The 21,370-nt window shown below is 37.9% G+C and overlaps 2 protein-coding genes across 2 annotated transcripts; both read left to right on the forward strand.

Moving 5' to 3' along the window:
* The first annotated feature begins 5,009 nt into the window (after positions 1–5,009).
* On the forward strand, positions 5,010–5,984 carry LOC142230917 (uncharacterized). The gene has a single exon (XM_075301535.1). The coding sequence runs from the start codon at positions 5,010–5,012 to the stop codon at positions 5,982–5,984; it is 975 nt and encodes a 324-aa protein (XP_075157650.1).
* A 48-nt stretch (positions 5,985–6,032) lies between these two features.
* LOC142230918 (uncharacterized) lies at positions 6,033–8,713 on the forward strand. The gene is made up of 3 exons (XM_075301536.1): positions 6,033–6,701; positions 7,300–8,616; positions 8,684–8,713. The coding sequence occupies exons 1-3, from the start codon at positions 6,033–6,035 to the stop codon at positions 8,711–8,713; spliced, it is 2,016 nt and encodes a 671-aa protein (XP_075157651.1).
* The last annotated feature ends 12,657 nt before the right edge of the window (positions 8,714–21,370 follow it).

Here is a 21,370-nt window from a genome sequence, read left to right on the forward strand (position 1 = left end):
TATATATATATTAATCCGTATGTTAATGAAATATTGAAGAAATGTAAATGTACTTTTTTATGAATTAAAAGAAATGGAAAATAACAAAAAGATATTGATTTTTAACTTAAATAAAATTAAAAAATATAAATAAATGTAAAATATAAGATGCGTTGGTGGTTTCACTGTATTTCCACCAACAATGAGTTTATCCGCTATTAAAAAACATGACCGTTCCGTTCGACGGTTGAAAAATAATGGGTACATATTTGTTTCTCTCGGAGGTTCGGCAGCGGTCGTGCCACTCGCTTTACTAGTCGTTGAGCTTCGGGTGATTCATGCCATTGTCGCCGAAAGCCTGCATTCTTAAGTCGGCCGAGACATCAACCCAGTGAAAATTACCAACATGTAATCTCAACAACGTTGGGTGATGAAAACATGTTTCCCTTTGATACCACTTGTACCACATGAAAAAAAATGAAATGTAGTTATAATGGATACTGTGGCTCACAGTTAACAAGTGGGTACAGTGGTACAAAGGGATGTAGTTATAATGGATACTGTGGCTCACAGTTAACAAGTGGGTACAGTGGTACAAAGGGAAAAATAGTAGAAAACGATGGTAACGGAAATGAAATAAATATGTACGAGTAATTGGCTCGTTACAGATGTTGCAATGTTCAAAATCCGAATAAAAATGTCATATTATTGAACATTTGATCCCTTTATTGACGGATATAATCCCTGACTATTAATTTTAAAGAAATTGAATTCAATATAAAATATTTGTTATTTTCTTGCCAAATTTGTTTGAATTTAGTATCGTAGGGAAAAATGTAGGGAAAAAATTTTGGGCGTAGGGAAAAAAGGTAATTTTTAGGAGCCACGTAGGGAATTATCAAAAAACTTCCTGGCATCACTGCTCCACACAGAGGCAAACTGCCATCAGCCGAGCTCGGCGGGTTGCTCGAACCAATAGAATAAAAGCACAAAAGATTAAGAAAGTTCGGCAACGCGCGCAACCAAACCAATTAATTTTGTCACAGGCGATCATCGTACATTACATCGGGGCCATGGATTTATATTTTTATAAATGAATGACAGCTGGTAGAAATGAGAATGGGGCTCCCTTTGAAGCTAGGTAATGGACTGTATAGTGTTTGCTCTAATCTTATTTGTTCTCTCACGGACGAGAAATAATAAGTGTAAATTGATTTCCAATTTTTGACCCCAAAATGAGAAACCAAATAGAAAAGTGTATAAGTATGGGTATCATGTGTTTTATTACGAAGAAAAGGGATCAAGTGTTTTTTTTTTTGTTTTTTGAAGATAAATGATTTTAGCATATATTTGTACACTATGCAACTAAGATATTCATAATCAAATAGAACGGAGGTATTATTTTGCCAAATAAACATAAACTGCATGCAAAATACTCCCATAAAGGGAAGTTAAAACTTATAGAGGATAAGTATCCTAGTATTAACACACTACGAACGTTGCTCCATACAGCTAAGTATCAGTCATCTACATCCGAATATTCGATCAAACGGTTTGATCGAACATTGTTGCTCTCAGTGCATTCATGCATACGAACAATTTTTGCATGCATTGAATGGACTTGTGCTTAAATTGTTGTTGCTTTTTGGATTAATGTTTCAATATTTTTTTATATTTCAATATTTTTTATAGCGGTTCGTAGAGTTTTGACTCAATTTAAATTATTGCAACATGGTTTCATCCAACATTGTTTGCTGACAACAACCAGCAGCGCTAAGTAGCTTTAAAAACTAACAATTTCTTTTCTTTTCATTTCAGCAAATTTGTTCTTAAACATATGTATATACCTACATGTATACACATGAATGAAATAAATTTGTGACCAAAATTCATTGAATTTTGATGAATTTTTTTTCTTTTCTTGGACATTGGGAATTGAAGGTTTTTTATCGGTTTTATTTTCTGGAAACAAAATACTTTGACATAATTATTTGGTGCCGAAACCCGGGAAACTCGTTCCATTTTTCTTTTTGATAACTCATTGGCTAGGATTCCAACACGTGTAAGATTATTTAGTGAAAATTTGTTGTGTGACCAAGTGAATTTATTGGAAAATTTGTGCACGTTAAATAAATAATTATGAGTTCGCTCGAAGTTTTAATAATTAATCAAAGGGACACATTGCAATTGCTTGAGAAATATGCAAAACGATTTGAAAAGAAGGCAAAAAGCGAGAAAACTCATGGTTATTTGAACACGTTAGCACAACGAGTTGACGAAATTTTCAATAAATTTGAGGACCAGCATGATAAAATTGTGGGTGTAATTCGCGATACGTCGCTAAACGTGGACGATGTTCCTTATTTGAAGGAAGATTTTTATTTCGATTTTACGGAAAAATATTTGGAATTTAAAGGTCGAATTATTGACGCTTTACCGGAAAATTCGATAACTAATTCTCCATTGGCGAGCACTTTTGCTTCCCCTAGTAATCGTACTGATGCCGCTATTATTTCTGATTCACGTTTGCCAAAAATTAATTTACCGAAATTTTCTGGAGAATACGTTGAATGGGTACCATTTCGCGACATGTATTGTTCCTTGGTCCACAACAATGAATCGCTAAATAGGGTTCAGAAATTTTATTATTTGAAGGGAACACTTTCAGGCGAAGCCTCTAACCTTATTAAGACCATCCCGGTCACTGAAGCCAATTACTACTCGGCATGGGAAATTTTGGAATCTAGATACCATAACAGGAGAATGCTTGTTGGGAATTTAGTTTCCAAACTTTTTAATATACCGAAATCCGATGGGGTTGTCAGTCAATTAGGGTTTTGCTGGATTTCGCTAGGGAATGTCTTTCCTCTTTGGGGAATTTGGACATAGACACTTCCAATTGGGATCCGATTCTTGTTCATTGCAAAAACTTGACTTGCAGACAAGGAAAGAATGGGAAAATTCTTTGAAATCGAGTACCAATTTGCCTTCTCGTAATGAGTTATTTACATTTCTTGATAGAACATTCCGTACTTTGGAATCTTTGGGAAATGAGTTTTCCTCCCCGTCAGCTTCGAAGTCTCAATCGAAATGTTCAAAATCCACAAAGAATTCTCACTCGTTCAAAAAGACTTCTTGCCACACTGGGAAAATTTCGAAACAGACTTCGACTGAGTGTATTTATTGTGAAAAGTCACATTCTATTTCAAAATGCTATAAATTTTTAGCATTATCTGTGCATGGCAGAAAGAAATTTCTGTCCAATAAATTAATTTGCCGCAATTGTCTTTTGGTTGGACATGACCAAAACAATTGTGGTTCCCCTTTTCGTTGCATTATTTGCAAACAAAAGCACCATTCTGTTTTACATACTGATGGTTCATTGGGACAGGTTTTTTCATCGGAACCTTTGGTTTCATCTACCTCAAATTCTGATACGAATTCTCCGAATCAATTTACGGCGCTTAACGCGAATATGGTCCGATCAGTTTTATTGTACACGATACGATTGCATGTTTGCACGAATCGTGGCACATTCACCCAGAAAAAAGTGCCTTTGAAACTAAAGGAAAAAATTTTCATCAATATAGTTTATCCATTTTATTTCCATTAAGGTAAATTTTTGTGAAAAATAATAAAATTTACTCGTTTCAGTAAAAAACTCCTAAACTGTAAGCAGTTAGGAATAGTTCATTAACTAGAATAAGGCATGGAATTTTACTCATACTATTTTCTTCGCTGGGTATAAGAATTTACTACTGAAAAAGAAAATTTTATTCACCGATAACAAAGCATTCGTAAAAATAAACAAAAACCGAACTAAAACCAAGTTTCCTCAAAATTAGTAAAATTTCTTATAAAATGATAATTGCGACTTCCTTTATAATAGAAAGTTTTTCATACATACGAACAACACTTGGCATAGAAAAATATTTTAGTTCATTCGTACTAAGAAGTATGCAATCCTTTCAAAACTTAAGGAAACACACTTGTTAGAATATAGGAAATTTTCCTAAATTTCTATTGTCTACCTGTAATCGATACCTGTCATCGTAATCGATGTGTTTGCGCGTGGGTGTAATCGATATATTTGCGCGTCGGTTGTTTTTTAGTTGGAATCGCGTTGTTTCGGAGAGATTGTTAAAAAATAATATGGTAAAATAATATAATAAATAACAAATAAAATATATAAAATATTTGTTATTTTAAATTAGTGAGAAAAATTTTCGTTTTTTTAAATAAATCTATCAATGTTCGTGATAGTGTATAAAGAAAGAAAACACCAGCAGAATAACAACCCTTTCATTTGTCTTCATTTTGGAATCTTCAATTATCAGGTAATATTCAGTGACGCTAACCTTTTGCAACAAAAATGTTTTATGATTTTTTATATTTGTAGGTATTGAAATTGTAAAAGGAGGACAAAATCGTTAGGCAGCAACTTATTAAAAGTGAAAAGTACAAGAAGAAAAAGTGCGTTTTACAGTTGATAATATCACACGGAAATTGGAAATAGTGGAATAATAAACTAATATTTCAAATAGATTCGATGCTGTTGTTTCTTAATAAATATATTCAATATATTAATAAAACATGTCTTTTATTGAAGATAAAATTTCTTATAGAAATAAATAAAATTGTATTTAAAAACGAAGGTAAGCAGTTCTAATTATGAAGTAAAAGTTTTACCACAAATGTGTAAGATTTGTCGAAATGAATGAAAAAATTTCAATAAAATCATTCCATATATGAATTCAAATTAGTTAAATTTTTTCATTTTGTAGTATAGTGGTATATAAATATAGGAAAATGTTAACTAATATATGGAATGCATTATTCCTAATTTCTACGAAAATCACATCGTTCAAACAAATAAAAATGTCTTTGGCGCTATACGAAGTTCAACTTTCTTCACAATGAGTTCATTTTAACTTAAAGAGGGGTCACTTTTTTCTGGGTGTTTCCTTTAAGAGCACTTTTTAGATCCCGGCTCTCAGGGATGTTTGATTTCTGATTCGGCGGTACAGCTGATGGGCCTTAGGAGGACCAGATCCCACTGCAATGTGGTGGGTATAGGTGATGGTAATGGGAGTGTCTCTAAGTTTATGGTGGACATTGAATTGTTTTCAAGGGGAAACAGACCAGTACTTTCATGTACTGCTCTGGTCCTTACCAAGTTATCTTCGTATACACCTGATGCCTATACGAAGAGCATTTCAATGCCTGACATCAGTGAGGATGATTTGGCGGATTCTGATCCAATTGATTTAATTCTCGGTTCAGATGTGTGTTCCGAGGTGAAAATTCCGTCCCAGTCTTTCGAACATAATGGTATGTTTTTCCAAAATACTCACTTCGGATGGGTATTTTCTGGATCCGATAAAAGCTTATCTACTCATAGGCTTCATATACATAATGTCAATTTGGACGCCATATTACGTTCTTTCTGGGAACAGGAGGAAATATGCTCCGATAGATACATGTCAAATGAGGAATTCGCTTGTGAATCTTATTTTGTTGATACCACAAATCAGACTGAAACTGGACGTTATATGGTGAAATTGCCATTTAAATCCACTCTATCTGATGGTTCAAGTCCGAAAATTCAAAACAATGTTTTGAATGCATTTAGACGATTGCGTCAGTTGGAAATTTCATTTTCCAGAAGACCAGAATTCGCTCAGAGTTATAAAAGCTTTATGAGTGAATACGAGTCATTAGGTCATATGACTAGAATTGGTCATTATCCTGATCATGTCCGTCGAGACTCATATTTTTTACCGCATCATGGTATTTTTAAGGAGCAGAGTACTACCACTAAACTCCGCGTAGTGTTTGATGGCAGTAGTCACGGCCAAGGCCACAAGTCACTCAATGAGGAGCTTGCCGCTGGACCTGCTCTTCAAAATGATATCTCCTCCATTTTTACAAAATGGCGTAGACATAAGATTGCCTTTGGAGCGGACATAGAAAAGATGTTCCGCCAAATCGATGTCCATCCATAACATCGAAAATATCAGCAGATATTATGGCGAGAAAATCCTTTTGAAGAGATGTCAATTTTCGAGTTGAATACGGTCACTTATGGTACCACCAGTGCACCATATTTGGCTATTCGTGTTTTACAAAAACTTGCTGAGGATTACAAATCCTATTTTCCAAGCGCTGCTGAGGTTTTAAAGTCAGAGTCATACGTTGACGACATTATTTCAGGGTCTGATAATCTCTCAGATGCAAGTAAATTACAAAAGGATTTGTGTGCCCTGTTGAATAAAGGTGGCTGCAATTTACGAAAATGGGTTACAAATTCACAAGAGCTTCTTGCTGGAATACCCATTGATTGTAGGGATCCATCGATTTCCATTGACTTCGATCGAAACAACAATGTTGTCAAAACCTTAGGTATTCAATGGAATACCAACGATGACACATTTTCGATCAGAGTTAACTTTGATGAGCGATACTCTTTCTCGAAAAGATCTATTCTTTCAGAGTCGGCGAGAATTTACGACCCTCTGGGGCTATTGACTCCGTCTACAGTTGTCTCGAAGACTATATTCAAGAGGCTCTGGGAGGATAGCATTGATTGGGATTCTAAGATTCCGGATGATATTGAGGAGGATTGGATAAATCATCGATCTTCACTAAAAGATTTATCAAACCTCAAATCCCAAGGTGGATTGGCTGGTCTCCAAATTCTGCCATGGAGCTCCATTGTTTTTGTGATGCTTCTTCTGTGGCATATGCGGCAGTAGTTTATGCACGAATTTTGACACCATGTGGTATTCGAGTTTCTATTTTGCAGGCAAAGTCAAAAGTTGCACCAGTTAAGACAGTTTCGATACCACGTCTCGAACTATGTGCTGCTAGGCTTTTAGCATTATTGGCTCAGAATGTTAAGGAGTCACTGAAAAATTTGCCTATAGAGACCACTTACTTTTGGAGCGATAGCTCAACAGTTTTGAGCTGACTCAGAAAGCCTCCGTCGTAGCAGACATTCAGAGACTTAGCGACCCTTTTCAATGGAGATATGTACCAACATCACTTAATCCCGCTGACTGTGCATCACGGGGAATTTCTGGCACGGATCTATTGAATAATGACACTTGGTGGTTTGGCCCAAAATTTTTGAAAGAATCTACGGATTCGTGGCCTCGTAATTTACCTCAATTTGATACTATCGAGGAACAGAGGACGAAGATTTCGACTCATGCTTTGAGCGAAAAAACATATCCTGAAATTTTCTTGAGATACTCGAAATTTAACAATTTGATTCGTAGCTTATCATTATGCTATCGATTCATATATAATTGTAAAAAGCCTGATGCGAGGCGCACAGGCATTTTAACCTCCACTGAGATAAATGATGCACTTTACAGAATTTTGAAAGTTGCTCAAAAAATTGATTTTCCTATCGAAATTGAAGAGCTATCTAACAATCGTGCTATTAGGAATAGTTCATTACTGAAACTCATGCCCTTTCTTGATAGACATGGTCTGATACGGGTTGGTGGCAGGCTACAGAACTCTACTTTTGCGTATTATATTAAGCACCCCATTATTTTGTCGAAAAATTATCCTCTGTCTAAACTAATAATCACAGATTCGCACGAAAAGACTCTACATGGTGGAATTACGTTGACAATGTCATATGTTAACCGCAGGTACTGGATCTTATCTGGTAACCAGTTGGCAAAGTCAATTATCCACAAATGTATGAGGTGCTTCCGACAATCTGCAAAAACTGCTCAACAAATAATGGGTAATTTGCCTTCTGTTCGCTTGAACGCCACTAGACCTTTCAAACATAGTGGGGTGGACTTTGCAGGCCCCATTATGTTAAAAACATCCACAATCAGATCTGCTGTTGTTAGAAAAGGATATATTTGCCTGTTTGTTTGCATGGTTACGAAAGCCCTTCATTTGGAAGCAGTCTCCGATTTGAGCACTAGCGCTTTTCTGGCTGCTTCTAAAAGATTTGTGTCACGCCGAGGTGCCTGCACAGATATATACTCGGATTGTGGTACCAACTTCGTAGGAGCATCAAAAGAACTACAAGTGCTCCACAATAGGTCAGAGAAATCTTTACCAGAAGAGCTACGACATGCGCTAAATAATGATGGTACGACTTGGCATTTTATTCCGCCAGCTTCTCCTAATTTTGGAGGATTATGGGAAGCTGGCGTAAAATCTGTCAAATATCATTTAAAACGAGTGGTACATGACAGACTTCTTAGTTTTGAAGAATTGTCCACATTGTTGTGCCAAATCGAAAGTTGCCTGAACTCCCGGCCACTATGCCCACTATCACCGGACCCAGCTGACTTTGATGCACTTACCCCAGCTCATTTTCTGATTGGCGAGCCAACAAATTGCATCCAAGATGAGACGTTGCTTGACGTTAATATAAACCGGCTATCTAGATGGAAATGTATTGAAAAAATTAAGCAACATTTTTTGAAACGCTGGCGTAGTGAGTACCTCAACCGTCTCCAATCGCGACCCAAATGGTTGAAGCAAAGTGAGAATGCTAAAGTCGGAGACTTAGTATTGGTTGCCGATGACGCATTGGACCAGGACAGTGGCTACTTGGCCGAATTTGAGGAAATCCATCCTGGAGCAGATGGTAGAACAAGGGTTGTATCAGTTTCTACTAAAAACAAAATCTTAAAAAGACCTATTTCTAAAATATCTTTTCTTCCAGCTAACAATCACATCAACTGATAATCACTAAATCATCTCGTGTCATAGTCACAGTCATACCACTAGCATTAATTATAATCACCATGATTTTCAACATCATCAACAATAATAATTTTCTAATTTCATCAATAATCTACTCTGCCATATGTCCACGAATGGAGCCTACACCACAGCGCTGTGAGTCGGAGCAAAGCGGAGCGAAGCTCGACTAAAGTACTCCCAACGGTAGGCCAATCTGGACTATATTCATCAGACTTAAGAACATCCGTTCTTTAGGGGGGAGAATGTTGGTGGAAATACAGTGAAACCACCAACGCATCTTATATTTTACATTTATTTATATTTTTTAATTTTATTTAAGTTAAAAATCAATATCTTTTTGTTATTTTCCATTTCTTTTAATTCATAAAAAAGTACATTTACATTTCTTCAATATTTCATTAACATACAGATTAATATATATTAATATATATACATATGTTTTCTGGAACAAATGCAATTGTTTTGTTTGAAAGCTACAATGTTTGCTCAGTTGTTGCCAGGTTCGATCAAACGGTTTGATCGAACATTCTTGCTCTCAGTGCATTCATGCATACGAACAATTTTTGCATGCATTGAATGGACTTGTGCTTAAATTGTTGTTGCTTTTTGGATTAATGTTTCAATATTTTTTTTTATATTTCAATATTTTTTATAGCGGTTCGTAGAGTTTTGACTCAATTTAAATTATTGCAACATGGTTTCATCCAACATTGTTTGCTTCAATTCGATCTCTCTGTTTTTGGCAGTGGACGAGACAACAACCAGCAGCGCTAAGTAGCTTTAAAAACTAACAATTTCTTTTCTTTTCATTTCAGCAAATTTGTTCTTAAACATATGTATATACCTACATGTATATACATGAATGAAATAAATTTGTGACCAAAATTCATTGAATTTTGATGAAATTTTTTTCTTTTCTTGGACATTGGGAATTGAAGGTTTTTTTATCGGTTTTATTTTCTGGAAACAAAATACTTTGACACTCATCGTAATAGGTACCTACTAAGAATTTCAAGTGTGGTGGGATATTAAGCCACCATGCAGCGAAATTCAAAGTCATCCACTGGTTTGCTAACTTCAGGGCCCAGTGGACGGGTATCGATTGGAGTTATAAATTTGGGCAATGACCAAGAGTTAGGCCCAATTAGTCGACCTGTAGACAGGTCGACAGGTGGCGACACTCTGACAAGTCGAACTTTTTTAAGGTAACGACATCAAAAGGAGGCAATGCCTCGCGAAAGAGATTCAAGGAACGCAGAAATGCTTTGTTTATCCTAATGAAGATAGGATCAGTCGACCCAAGTACGCCGTCGGCTAAACAAAGCGGTTCCTTAAAATGGGCTCAAGGAGTTCTTGAGACTGGAAAAAGGGAACGATCACCGGATGAGCTGCCGTCCTCCAAAAGGGATCAAAGATCGTTTGCCTCAGTTGCTAAGCCTTGTGATGGCTATCATTAATAAAGGAGCATTGGACGGTATGGTTCCAAAGCAAAAATGGGGGAAATTGAGAATGCTCTGTCTGTCGTCTACTCACAGGTGCTGGAAAAGTGTCCGGGCCCAGATCCTCGACACCAAGAGGCTGGTTGGTATCAAGGACGATTTAAGCTAGTCGCATTTGAGGACCAGAGGTCTATAGATTGTTTTAAAGCTGATCTGATACTAATTGGTGAAGTTTGGGAAGGAGCTGCTCTAGAGTTAGTCGAGAAGAAAGATTTACCGGCTAGACCTAGTGCACATGCGTGGATACCTGCAAACCCTTCTGACCCGGAATCTATTTTAAATAGGCTGAAACGATGCAATCCAGATCTTCCAACAGCTGATTGGAAGGTTGGCCGTTTGGATGAAGTGGATAGACCAAGACGGCATGCAGTGTTTATATTGAACACTCAGTCTTTGCCACATCTAGCAAAGTCTCAGGGCCGTATGTTATGGCTTTCATTATATCCAAATGAAGGTATATAAAAACGATCAGCTAAAGGATTCAGAAATGGACAAGCCTCTGTCTGAATCAGAAGTAAGCGGATCCTCTTGCGAAGTCGAGGAAGATAACAAAGTTGAAGACATGGATAGATACCGTATGCGTGAGGAGGCTTCTACTGCCTCAGAACTCACCAAAGTTGAACCTATGGTTATTGCGAGAGCCACCGAGATCTCTGAAGAGGAAATTCTTGATGACTCGATTGAAGCGGCTGATGTGACGGTTGTAGAAAATCTCGATGGTCCTACGGATCCTCCAGATAAATCTTCATCATTGTAAGGCTGCATGTGCTGCCTTAAAAGTTCTCCTGATGAAAGAGGACATAGACATAGTTCTTATTCAAGAACCATATGTTTATAGAAACAAACTATGTGAATTAAGTACTCCGGGGTTCAATCTATTGCATTATACTGGTAATGATGTAAATCGATCCTGTATAATTGCTAAAAACGAGCTTAACTTGTTTCTGCTTCCTTCAATGTGCAATGCAGACACCGTCGTTGCTAGTTTAGAAATAGCCAAATGCAAATATCTTCGATCTACATTGGACATGATAGGGAGATGCCTCCATGTGGCGTTAAGACCTTAGTTGGGGAGCCATTGAAAACAAAGACAAAACTCATTATGGGATGCGATGCAAATGTACATCATAGTATATGGCGAAGTGGTGACACTAATATAAGAGGAGAGTCACTCCTAGAGTTTATTTTGCGTACTAATTTGGTAGTTTGCAATAAGGGAAATGCCCCAACCTTTGTCACTAAAAACAGGCAAGAGGTTTTGGACGTCACCTTGGCCTCGCAAGAACTGAATGAAATGATATCTGATTGGCAGGTTTTAAGAGAACATAGCTTCTCAGATCATCGCTACATCAGTTTCAAATTTGATGTTCATACCACAAAGACCATATTTCCGCCAAATGTTAGGAAAGCTGATTGGAATAGGTATAGGGAATCGTTCAATATGATGATACCGGAAATACCAGAGACAAATATGAGCACCTACAACATTTCACTGAAAGCTGCATGCCCTAGACGGAAGCCAAGGGGAAAATCGACCACCATGGTGGTCTACGGAGTTAAGTAATATGAGGAAATCGTGCAGGAATCTCTTTAACAAAGCAAAGTCCACCAGAGCTCCTGTGGATTGGGACGCTTACAAGAAGAATCTGAGAGGATTCAAGCGAGAACTGAGAAAGGATCAGCATAACTCTTGGAATGATTACTGCAGCAGCATTGAGAATACGTCCAAGGCTTCCAGACTACGGAAGTTGCTAGCATCCACGAATTCCGCTCCAGGTTTCATTAAAACATCGGAGGGCAATTGGACAACGTCCAGTGAGAACGCTGGAGGTACTATTGGCCACACATTTTCCTGGAAATCAGACGGTTGCACCATGAACTGGCGGTGCCAAAGTGGCTCAGAGGTCGTTTTCTTTTGAGGAAATTGCATCGGAATCTAAAATAAAATGGGCGTTAAATAGCTTTGGACCATTCAAATCCCCCGGACCTGATGGAATTACTCCGGCGGAGTTACAAGCGGTGGCTGACAGAATTATCGGCGATAAATATTGGATGTATCAACTTAGCATATATTCCAGGAAAGTGGGGGGAAACAAAAGTCGTTTTCATACCTAAAGCGGGAAAAGCCTCTCACTCGAATGCGAAGGATTTCCGACCAATCAGCTTATCATCATTCCTACTTAAGACTCTGGAGAGGATGATAGACATGTATCTTAGAACTAGCGTGGATTCAAGTATGCTCTCGAAACGACAGCATGCATACTCGAAGGGCAGGTCTACTGAGACCACATTGCATGAACTAGTCAGCTTTATTGAAAGCTCACTATCTGTCAAAGAATACACAATCGTGGCGTTTCTAGACATCGAAGGGTGTAATATAGGTATTCGGAAGTTCAAAGGCAATATTTTTATCTTAATCATTTTCTAAACATATTTACTTCTACAAAGGTGTGTTGGGTAGTAAAATGTAATATCAGAGTATCTATGGTTATTGTGGCCCACAACAGAACTATCACTGAGTACAGAATGTATGATCCAACATAGCGAGAAAGACCAAACATTAGCACTTGCAATAACAATCCCACTATTTAAAATTAGAGACACAAAAGAGAAAAGAATATCCAAACACCAGATATGAAACATACCACCCACACTAGTTCTCTATTAGCAGCGGTTTAAGCCAAGCTTAACATAGCCGAGTGGGTAAATGCCAGTGGGTAATAAGCCCAGGTTCGAGCCCCGTTCGGACAGATAGTTATTATTTTTATTTTTTTTTTTAATAAATTTATTTTTCTCATTACATTATTTATTCCTTGGTAATTTTTTTTTTTTTCTATATATAACTACAACAACACAAGAAGGTACCGAAATCTTAACGAAACATTGACCAAGCAATTATGGTATTACATTTCCAGTCAGTAACTGTATACTTGCGAGGTCTTCATTTCATATAAAACCACAAATCGGATGACAACGAATAAACAGTCATCTTAGACAATCGAAGCTTAAATTTTGCGTGTGATTCGATAGTGACAGACTTGCTTTGCTTGGAACTATTAAACCATAAGGTTATTACTCTGTCTTTCTATAAAAGTTTGTGAAATTAATTAATTAGACAAGAGTGACGAGATTTCAAATTACTCTTTTCCATGCACCGGAGTTTTTCCCCCTAGTGGGTATGTTTTTTTTCTTGCGGAATTTTACAAAGTGAGTGTTCCATACCTAGGTTAGGTTAGGTTAGGTTAAAGTGGCAGCCCGATTAAATTTCAGGCTCACTTAGACTATTCAGTCCATTGTGATACCACATTTAACTAAAAGTACCTATTACATATGGGCACTTCTAGTCTTAACCACTGAACCTTCTCTATTATTAACTTTTGTGGAACCAACCAGATTGCTCCAAAAACATTAACAAACTGCTTAAGTTAACGTTTTCCAGGTCAGCCAGTAATCTAAAGCTATATGCTCCTAAAATTCGCTTACGCCTTACACAAAAAGCAGGACACTCACACAAGAGGTGTTTAATTGATTCCTTTTCCTCCACGTCATGACAGCTTATACAATAGTCATTATACTTCGCACCTATAGTTTTTGCAAATTCGCCTATCAGGCAGCGACCCGTTATAGCAGATATTAGGAGTGCTATCTGACGCCTTGAGAACACTAGCATATCTAGTGTGCGGTTTAAGTTTAAATGGGGCCATATTTGCTTGGTGTCGTTACAACCCTTGCAATTTTCCCATCGAATATTGGCCATCATAACAGCCTTCTCACGCAGTAAGAGCTTGCAGGTGGCCAGAGGCATACCAACAGATTCTAGTTCCCCTGGAATATGTAAGGTAGTTCCTAGCCTTGCTAACACATCTGCTTCACAGTTCCCCGGTATGTTCCTATGACCAGGCACCCATATTAGGTGAATATTGTACTGCTCAGCCATCTCGTTGAGAGATTTGCGGCAGTCTATGGCCGTTTTTGAGTTCCATACCTAATAATCAAACAAAATTAATATCCCTGAAATTTCCACCAGAGGGTCCGGCCACAGTGAAAATACTCGAAAATTTTTATTCCTACGCGACAGATATTTCTAAGAAAACTCCCGTAAAAACAAATTGAATTATATTACAAAGGTAAGAAACCCAGTTTGCGGTATATGACCGTCGTATTGAGAAATTTACTTTCTATGACTAGGTATATCATCGCGAATTCCGTGTGGACCGCTAGTGAGATTCTTGTGTGCAACCGCTTAAACAATTTTTTTTGGGAGTGAGCCTACCTCTCCCCTGAAATCCACTACCAAAATCCGAATTTTTCATCTAGAGGAACTCAGATTTTCCGTTACAGGGGAAGATCCCCGCATAGCGGGATCAGAAGGAACCGATTAGAAACCTTAAGGAGAAGCCCCAATTAACAGTGCAGAGCCCCCTACCTACCACAAGCTCCTCGCGTGTGGGATCGTATCGGTAGCCACTCCTTGGCGAATGGGGTCTTCACTCATTATGGAAGGAGAAAACTAATTCTACAAATCTTACCACCAGTAGATCTTAAGTATTAGGACATTCTTTTGTTTTCCGTCGAGCACTAAGCCATCTTTTATTAAAATTAAAGCAAGAAGATTCAGCACCTATCTGGCAAAATTTTCTGAGTCTAAATATTCCAGCTTTCAAGAAACCACAACATCATATACATGTTCATCGAGGCCTCGACGTGCAGCAATATGGAGTTGAAATGGTGGTGAGTAAACTGAGTTTTTAATTTATTTTTCTTTGTCTTTGAAAATTTTGCCTCTTAAATAACTATCGTTTGAAATAATCTCGCATTAAAGTAAGTGAAACTGTACCCATTAATGTCTATAAAGATTTTTTTTCCTTTTGACTAAATTACACCAGATTAGATGCCCTATTTTAGTTCTTTTTCTAAGGCTAAGGCCTCCTTTTTCTCTTAAGCTAGATTTAGTTTTTTGTTATTGTTTTACTTTTTTTTTGCATTCAATAAGCCCTTCAAATATTCTTTTCTTCTATATAACCAAAAAAAATCTCCGATTATGGACAGAATATAGTAAAAATATTAATCTAAGAACATTCAATCGAATATATAAAAATTATTAATTAAGCATATCAAATTTTCTATTGTAAAGACATTTGCATTGAGTTTGAAGGTTGAGATGAATTTTTAGAAGAAATACATAGTCTTTCACAAGTTTACATATTCCGATTTTTGTTCGCATCTAAGCATGTGTCTTGTTGTTGGTTATAACCAACACCAGAAAAATTTTCTTGAAAGCTAACCAATACTTTGGGGTTTTTTTTCAAATTAATTTGCAAAAAACCAAAACATGTATATCAATATTTTATTTAATTATTTAATTTAATTCAAAAATAATCAACCGCATGTAAACTTTTTTAAGTCTGTGTAGTGCGTTGATTCCCACTTAAAACTTTAAATCACAATCAAACATGTTTGGACTGACTTGGACCGAGAATATGTTCGATCTTTTGATAGCCAGCCAGATCTATACTAAAGGCTGTGGAAAGGTTCATTCGCCCGAACCGAAACATGTACAGTCCAGGCGTGTATAGATTGGTATCTGGCGTTTTCTTTTCAATGGCTCTATTAACCATGTTCCTTAATCTATATCTGTCCATAAAGCTCGAAAAATAATTGTATAATTAGATATAATGCATTTGGACGTCAATTGCCTGTTTCGTTATCAGGCTAACATGAAATATAATAAGCAACGATGAGCCCGTCGTAAAACTAGGAAAAAACACGACTAATGTACGCGTTAGAATTGTTGTTGTATCCTGGAAACCAGTTTCTGTTAATCGTCATATGTTGTAGTTGACTGTAGAAACAATAAGCATTGTTCGACTGTTCACCACTTAGGTGAATTCTAACAAATTAGCTTTCTAAAAATAAATTTCGTGTTGTTGCATTACTATGTAACAAAACGAAATAAAAATAAGATTAAGGGACTTGTAAGTTATATGAAAAGATGATGTACAGTGGGAGAAAAGATGATTCAATTTGTAAGAGGAAATTTCCCAAATGTTTTCTCCATAAGGAGTTAGCATAAAGGGCCCAAAATTGAGTTATCTCTCCCAGCCAGATCTATACTAAAGGCTGTGGAAAGGTTCATTCGCCCGAACCGAAACATGTACAGTCCAGGCGTGTATAGATTGGTATCTGACGTTTTCTTTTCAATGGCTCTATTAACCATGTTCCTTAATCTATATCTGTCCATAAAGCTCGAAAAATAATTGTATAATTAGATATAATGCATTTGGACGTCAATTGCCTGTTTCGTTATCAGGCTAACATGAAATATACTAAAGTAAGATGTATAACAGTTCGATGGAATTTATAAATAAACTGAATTATTCCCACAATCAAATTATCATGGAGTAAATTTTGTATCTTTTTTTCTTACGAGGTGATAAGGGCGTAGGGTAAATTTACGAAGTAGGGGTCTTTGTAACAACTATGTCGATGAGACCATGGATGGGTAGGGTTAAGAGACATAACGTTCCATAACATCTGGAATGAATATTTTTTTTTGGATAATCGACTAATGCCATTATCTTACATATTTTTTTTTTTTGGTTCCTCTTATGTATCGGGTTTGTTTTTTTTTTGTTTTGGAGGATCTCATATAGTTTCATATGTAGTAATTTCTTTTTAGTAAGTTCTTGAAGGGGGTCTATAACAAAATTTTTGTTTGTGTAAGAGATTGCGGGTTTACTATTTCAACAGACATGAACCCCGCCACCCGACTGATAGCTAGAATCAACGACTCCCAGTCTGTTTGAAGTAAAAATTTGTTCATTTGAGGTTAATGTCATACCCTCCTGCAATCCCTGTTCAATCTCTGTTCAATCTTTGTTCACTCTCGGTTAGAGTTCAAATAATTTGATGGATATACAAAATACATTTATATGGAAGGTTAGAAAATCGCAGTTTTGAACATTACATAAATAAATGGCGCCCAACGTGGGGCCAAAATGTCCACAAATTTAGACAGATTTGTGACAGCCCCAACAATAGCCCAGTCCTATTAACTTATATTACTATGCACACTCTGTGAAGGGATAAAGTTTGATTCAGGATAGGTTTTGAATACTTAATAACCTTTTATGGATTTCTAAATAATTGACATTCCAATTGTTGGACCTGAATGATAATAATTGCGCTTTTCATTGCAATTTTGAGTCAAGCTAAATTTTTTCTCAGAGGGTTATAGATTATTTTCATTATGCCCGTGTACTGAAGCTTAACATACACTTAGATACCAGTATCCTAAATTATGCTGGATTTACTTTAAATTAGCTCGTTGCATTTTAAAGTCTACATAGTTTAGTGTGCGTTTTGGCGGAAAAGTTAGTTTGCTGGTTTGCGTATTTAATGCCTTAGTATATAGGGTTTTTGTATTTAGATTCCATAGACCAGTTTGAATCTTCGTTAGTCGTTATTCTTCGTTTACCCTTGCATCTTATCACCTACACTCGTAAGAAAAGTTAATAATTAATACATCCCATTTAAAGAAAAGAAAAAAACAAAGATTTTTATTTGTATTGTGGAGATTTAAAGCACATAATATTTGACAATGACGACCACCCACAGCCCAAGGGCTTCGAACGAAATGGGTGCTGCCGCGGCTCCTACAGACGGGGAGGAAACTATATGTTCAATTTGTGAGGAGATGATGCGGATTGATAGTGAGGAATGTTATAGGATACTGAATTGCAACCACATTTTCCACAGGGCGTGTATTGAGCAATCTCTTTCTACTACCGCTGAATGCCCTTATTGTAAGCTCCCCTGTGAGCTATCTGATCTCCGAAAGTGTACTTTCGCCTTATTTAATCGGAGTATTCAGAATACTTCGATTCCTTCTGGGTCAGGCCGAGGGTCAAGACCACCTGGTCGGGGAAAACCACGAGGTGCCCAGGCTAAACGTCCATATAACACAAGAAGTGTGAACCGGAACTTGAATGTTGAAATAGATGACATCTTGTCTATGAGTCCCCTTCATGGCAATCACCCGGGGGATAATTTCAATAACACTTCTCCCAACCTTCCAAAGCAGGGTGGAAATAATACTGGTCAGACTGGAACTGTCACTGTGGATTACGACAGAATTGGCCGAATGATTGAAAGGAGTTTGTCAAGTATGCTTCAGGGCTTAGAGCTTGCGCAAAATCGCGTTTCAGATCGGCAGGTTCGAAATGTTACCATAGCGACTCCATCCAGTCATCCTCAATTGAGTCAACAATCTATTGACAATTCATTTAATAATAGGAACGATTCTCACTCATTTAACCCGAGACAGTCGGTAATGCCAGCTGAAAAAGTCACTTCAATAATTCAGAACTGGAACGTCAAGTTTGACGGGTCTAGAAACGGCTTAACGGTAGACGAGTTTTTATACCGTGTGAAGGCATTGACGACACAACATTTTGGTAACGATTTTACTCTCATATGTCGGAATTTGAATATCATTCTGGCGAACAAAGCGCACGAGTGGTTTTGGAGGTATCACAAGCAGGTGGACTCCATTGAGTGGGATGATTTTTGTGCTGCATTGAAGGCAGAATTTAAAGATTTACGATCCAAATATGATCGTAAAGAGGAAGTGCGAAATCGGAAGATGAAACTGGGAGAATCATTCGAATCTTTCTACGATTCTATTTGCTCTATAGTAGACCGATTGGAGGAACCATTGGAAGAGGCGGAACTGGTAGAAATATTAGTTAGGAATTTGAGGCCAGATATTCGGCACGAGTTGCTGTATGTGCCGGTATATTCTGTGTCTCATTTGCGGAAGCTCGTACAAATGCGTGAAAATTTATTTTCTGAAGAGAACTACCGCAGAAATCCACCGATGCGAGCAAATACATCGTCTCAGCCCCCACCCCACAGAAATATTGCTGAAGTGGAATATGAAGAGACTGCCGTCGATTCCTCCAATACTTCAGTCAATGTGGACGCGTTGGAGAAGAATCAAATGCAACATAAATGTTGGAACTGCGATGAGGCCGGTCATTTTTGGGACGATTGCATTCGTGAAAGAAAGGTTTTCTGTTACGGATGCGGGGCTAAAAATATCTATAAGCCCCAATGCAGTAAATGTGCAGCCAGGAAATTGACCGTTTCAAAAAACTTCATACGACCCAATCAAAATCCACCTTTCCAATAGCCCCTTCGGAGGTAAACTCCAAAATAACTATCCAAACTCAGTCCAAATTATCTGAACCACCCGACGATGAAAAATCCCTTGACTTTGGTAAAGTTTCCATATTGAGGCGAGAATTTAGTTCAGAGTCATTATCTCCCAAAATCCTTCATCCTCTGCGACCGTATCACGAGAGATACGCGAATTATGTCAAACGACGTAACGAATTGTTTTCTCTTAATTCGAATCCGAAAGGAGAGGTAAAGAAACCGAAGAGGTCGACTTTGCGTTTGAGGGCATATTATAAAATGCGTAAGGCATCACACAGATATACGATATCCTCCATAATGAATAACCTTAACGATCATAGATATTATGCAAAGGTGAAATTTTTGGATTTTTGTGAATGTGGTTTGCTGGATACCGGCGCGAATATATCATGCATCGGCTCAGATTTTGCATCCCTTGATTTTTCCATTTTTGAACAATTTGTTTCAATGAAATCTTTAGCAAGAACTGCGGATGGGACTGTTCTTAAAATTGTAGGTCATCTAAATGTAGATTTGAATTTTCGAAATCAGACAAGGGCATTGAAAATTCTCATTATTCCGAAAATAACACAAAGATTAATATTGGGTCTTGACTTCTGGAAGGCATTTGGACTGGCTTCTGATATATTTGACGCGGCTATAATTTCCAGCAAATGTGAGCCAATGAATATCTGTGATATCGTGATAGACGAATTGCCAGATCCCAGCATCCAAAATACTTTAAAGAAAGTCGACGAAGCTTCAGAGGAGAAATATCCCCTAAACCCAATACAAACCCAACAATTACAGACGATCATAGGCCTTTTTCCGGATTTCAGTAAGCAGGGGCTGGGCAGAACAAACCTGATAACGCATTAAATCGACGTGGGTTCGGCAAAGCCTGTCAAGCAGCGCTTTTACCCAGTATCCCCTGCCGTTGAGAGGCTTATGTTTGGGGAAATTGACCGTATGCTGTCCTTGGGGGTGATTGAACCATCATCATCGGCGTGGAGCTCCCCGATGCGCTTGGTGGTGAAGCCGAATAAGGTGCGATTGTGCTTGGATGCACGTAGGCTGAACCAAGTCACAAAAAAGGACGCATACCCTCTCCCCAGCATAGAGGGCATTTTTTCTCGGTTCCTCAGGCAAATATAATTTCGAAACTTGACCTGAAGGATGCCTACTGGCAGGTGGGTCTTAGTGAAGAGGCGAAACCTTTAACCGCCTTCACAATACCCGGTCGTCCACTTTACCAATTCGTTGTTATGCCTTTTGGTCTGTGCAACGCGCCACAGACCATGTGCCGTTTAATGGATCAGCTCATCCCGCCAGACCTAAGGCATACAGTGTTTGGTTATTTGGATGATTTGGTAATTGTGTCGAAGGATTTCCAGACCCACCTGTCCATTTTGGTACGCATTGCTGACGAATTCAGGAGCCAATTTGACCCTCAATGTCCAAAAGAGCCACTTTTGTGTAACACAAGTTAAATACTTGGGATACATAATTGGGCATGGTGGGATACAAACGGACCCGGAGAGGGTCGAGGCGATCTCGAAGTGGCCCGTACCGAAGACCATACGCCAAGTTCGCGGCTTTCTAGGACTGGCGGGGTGGTACAGGCGCTTCATTCAAAATTTCTCTACGTTGACTTTCCCTATTACGGAAACATTGTCCAATAAACGCAAGTTTAAGTGGACCGAGGAAGCCAACGAAGCCTTCGAGTTAATAAAGAAGCGTCTTACCACCGCACCAGTGTTAGCAAACCCGGATTTCACAATGAAATTTTTTGTCCACTGTGATGCCTCAGATTATGGCATAGGGGCAGTATTGGTTCAAATCGACGATAACGGGAACGAGCGACCCGTTGCATTCATGTCGAAGAAGTTGAACTCTTCGCAGCGCAACTATAGCGTGACGGAGCGCGAGTGCCTCGCCGCTATAGAAGC

Source organism: Haematobia irritans, chromosome 3, assembly GCF_050003625.1.
Source record: "Haematobia irritans isolate KBUSLIRL chromosome 3, ASM5000362v1, whole genome shotgun sequence".
NCBI classification, from domain to species: domain Eukaryota; kingdom Metazoa; phylum Arthropoda; class Insecta; order Diptera; family Muscidae; genus Haematobia; species Haematobia irritans.

What these genes read in the sequence shown, in the direction of transcription:
- LOC142230917 (XM_075301535.1), top strand. Translation starts at nt 5,010, where the DNA reads ATGGGCCTTAGGAGGACCAGATCCCACTGCAATGTGGTGGGTATAGGT.
- LOC142230918 (XM_075301536.1), top strand. Translation starts at nt 6,033, where the DNA reads ATGTCAATTTTCGAGTTGAATACGGTCACTTATGGTACCACCAGTGCA. An exon ending in CATGGAGCTCCATTGTTTTT is followed by an intron (nt 6,702 to 7,299) that starts GTGATGCTTCTT and finishes AATTGTAAAAAG; the next exon opens with CCTGATGCGAGGCGCACAGG. An exon ending in GAGCAGATGGTAGAACAAGG is followed by an intron (nt 8,617 to 8,683) that starts GTTGTATCAGTT and finishes CTTTTCTTCCAG; the next exon opens with CTAACAATCACATCAACTGA.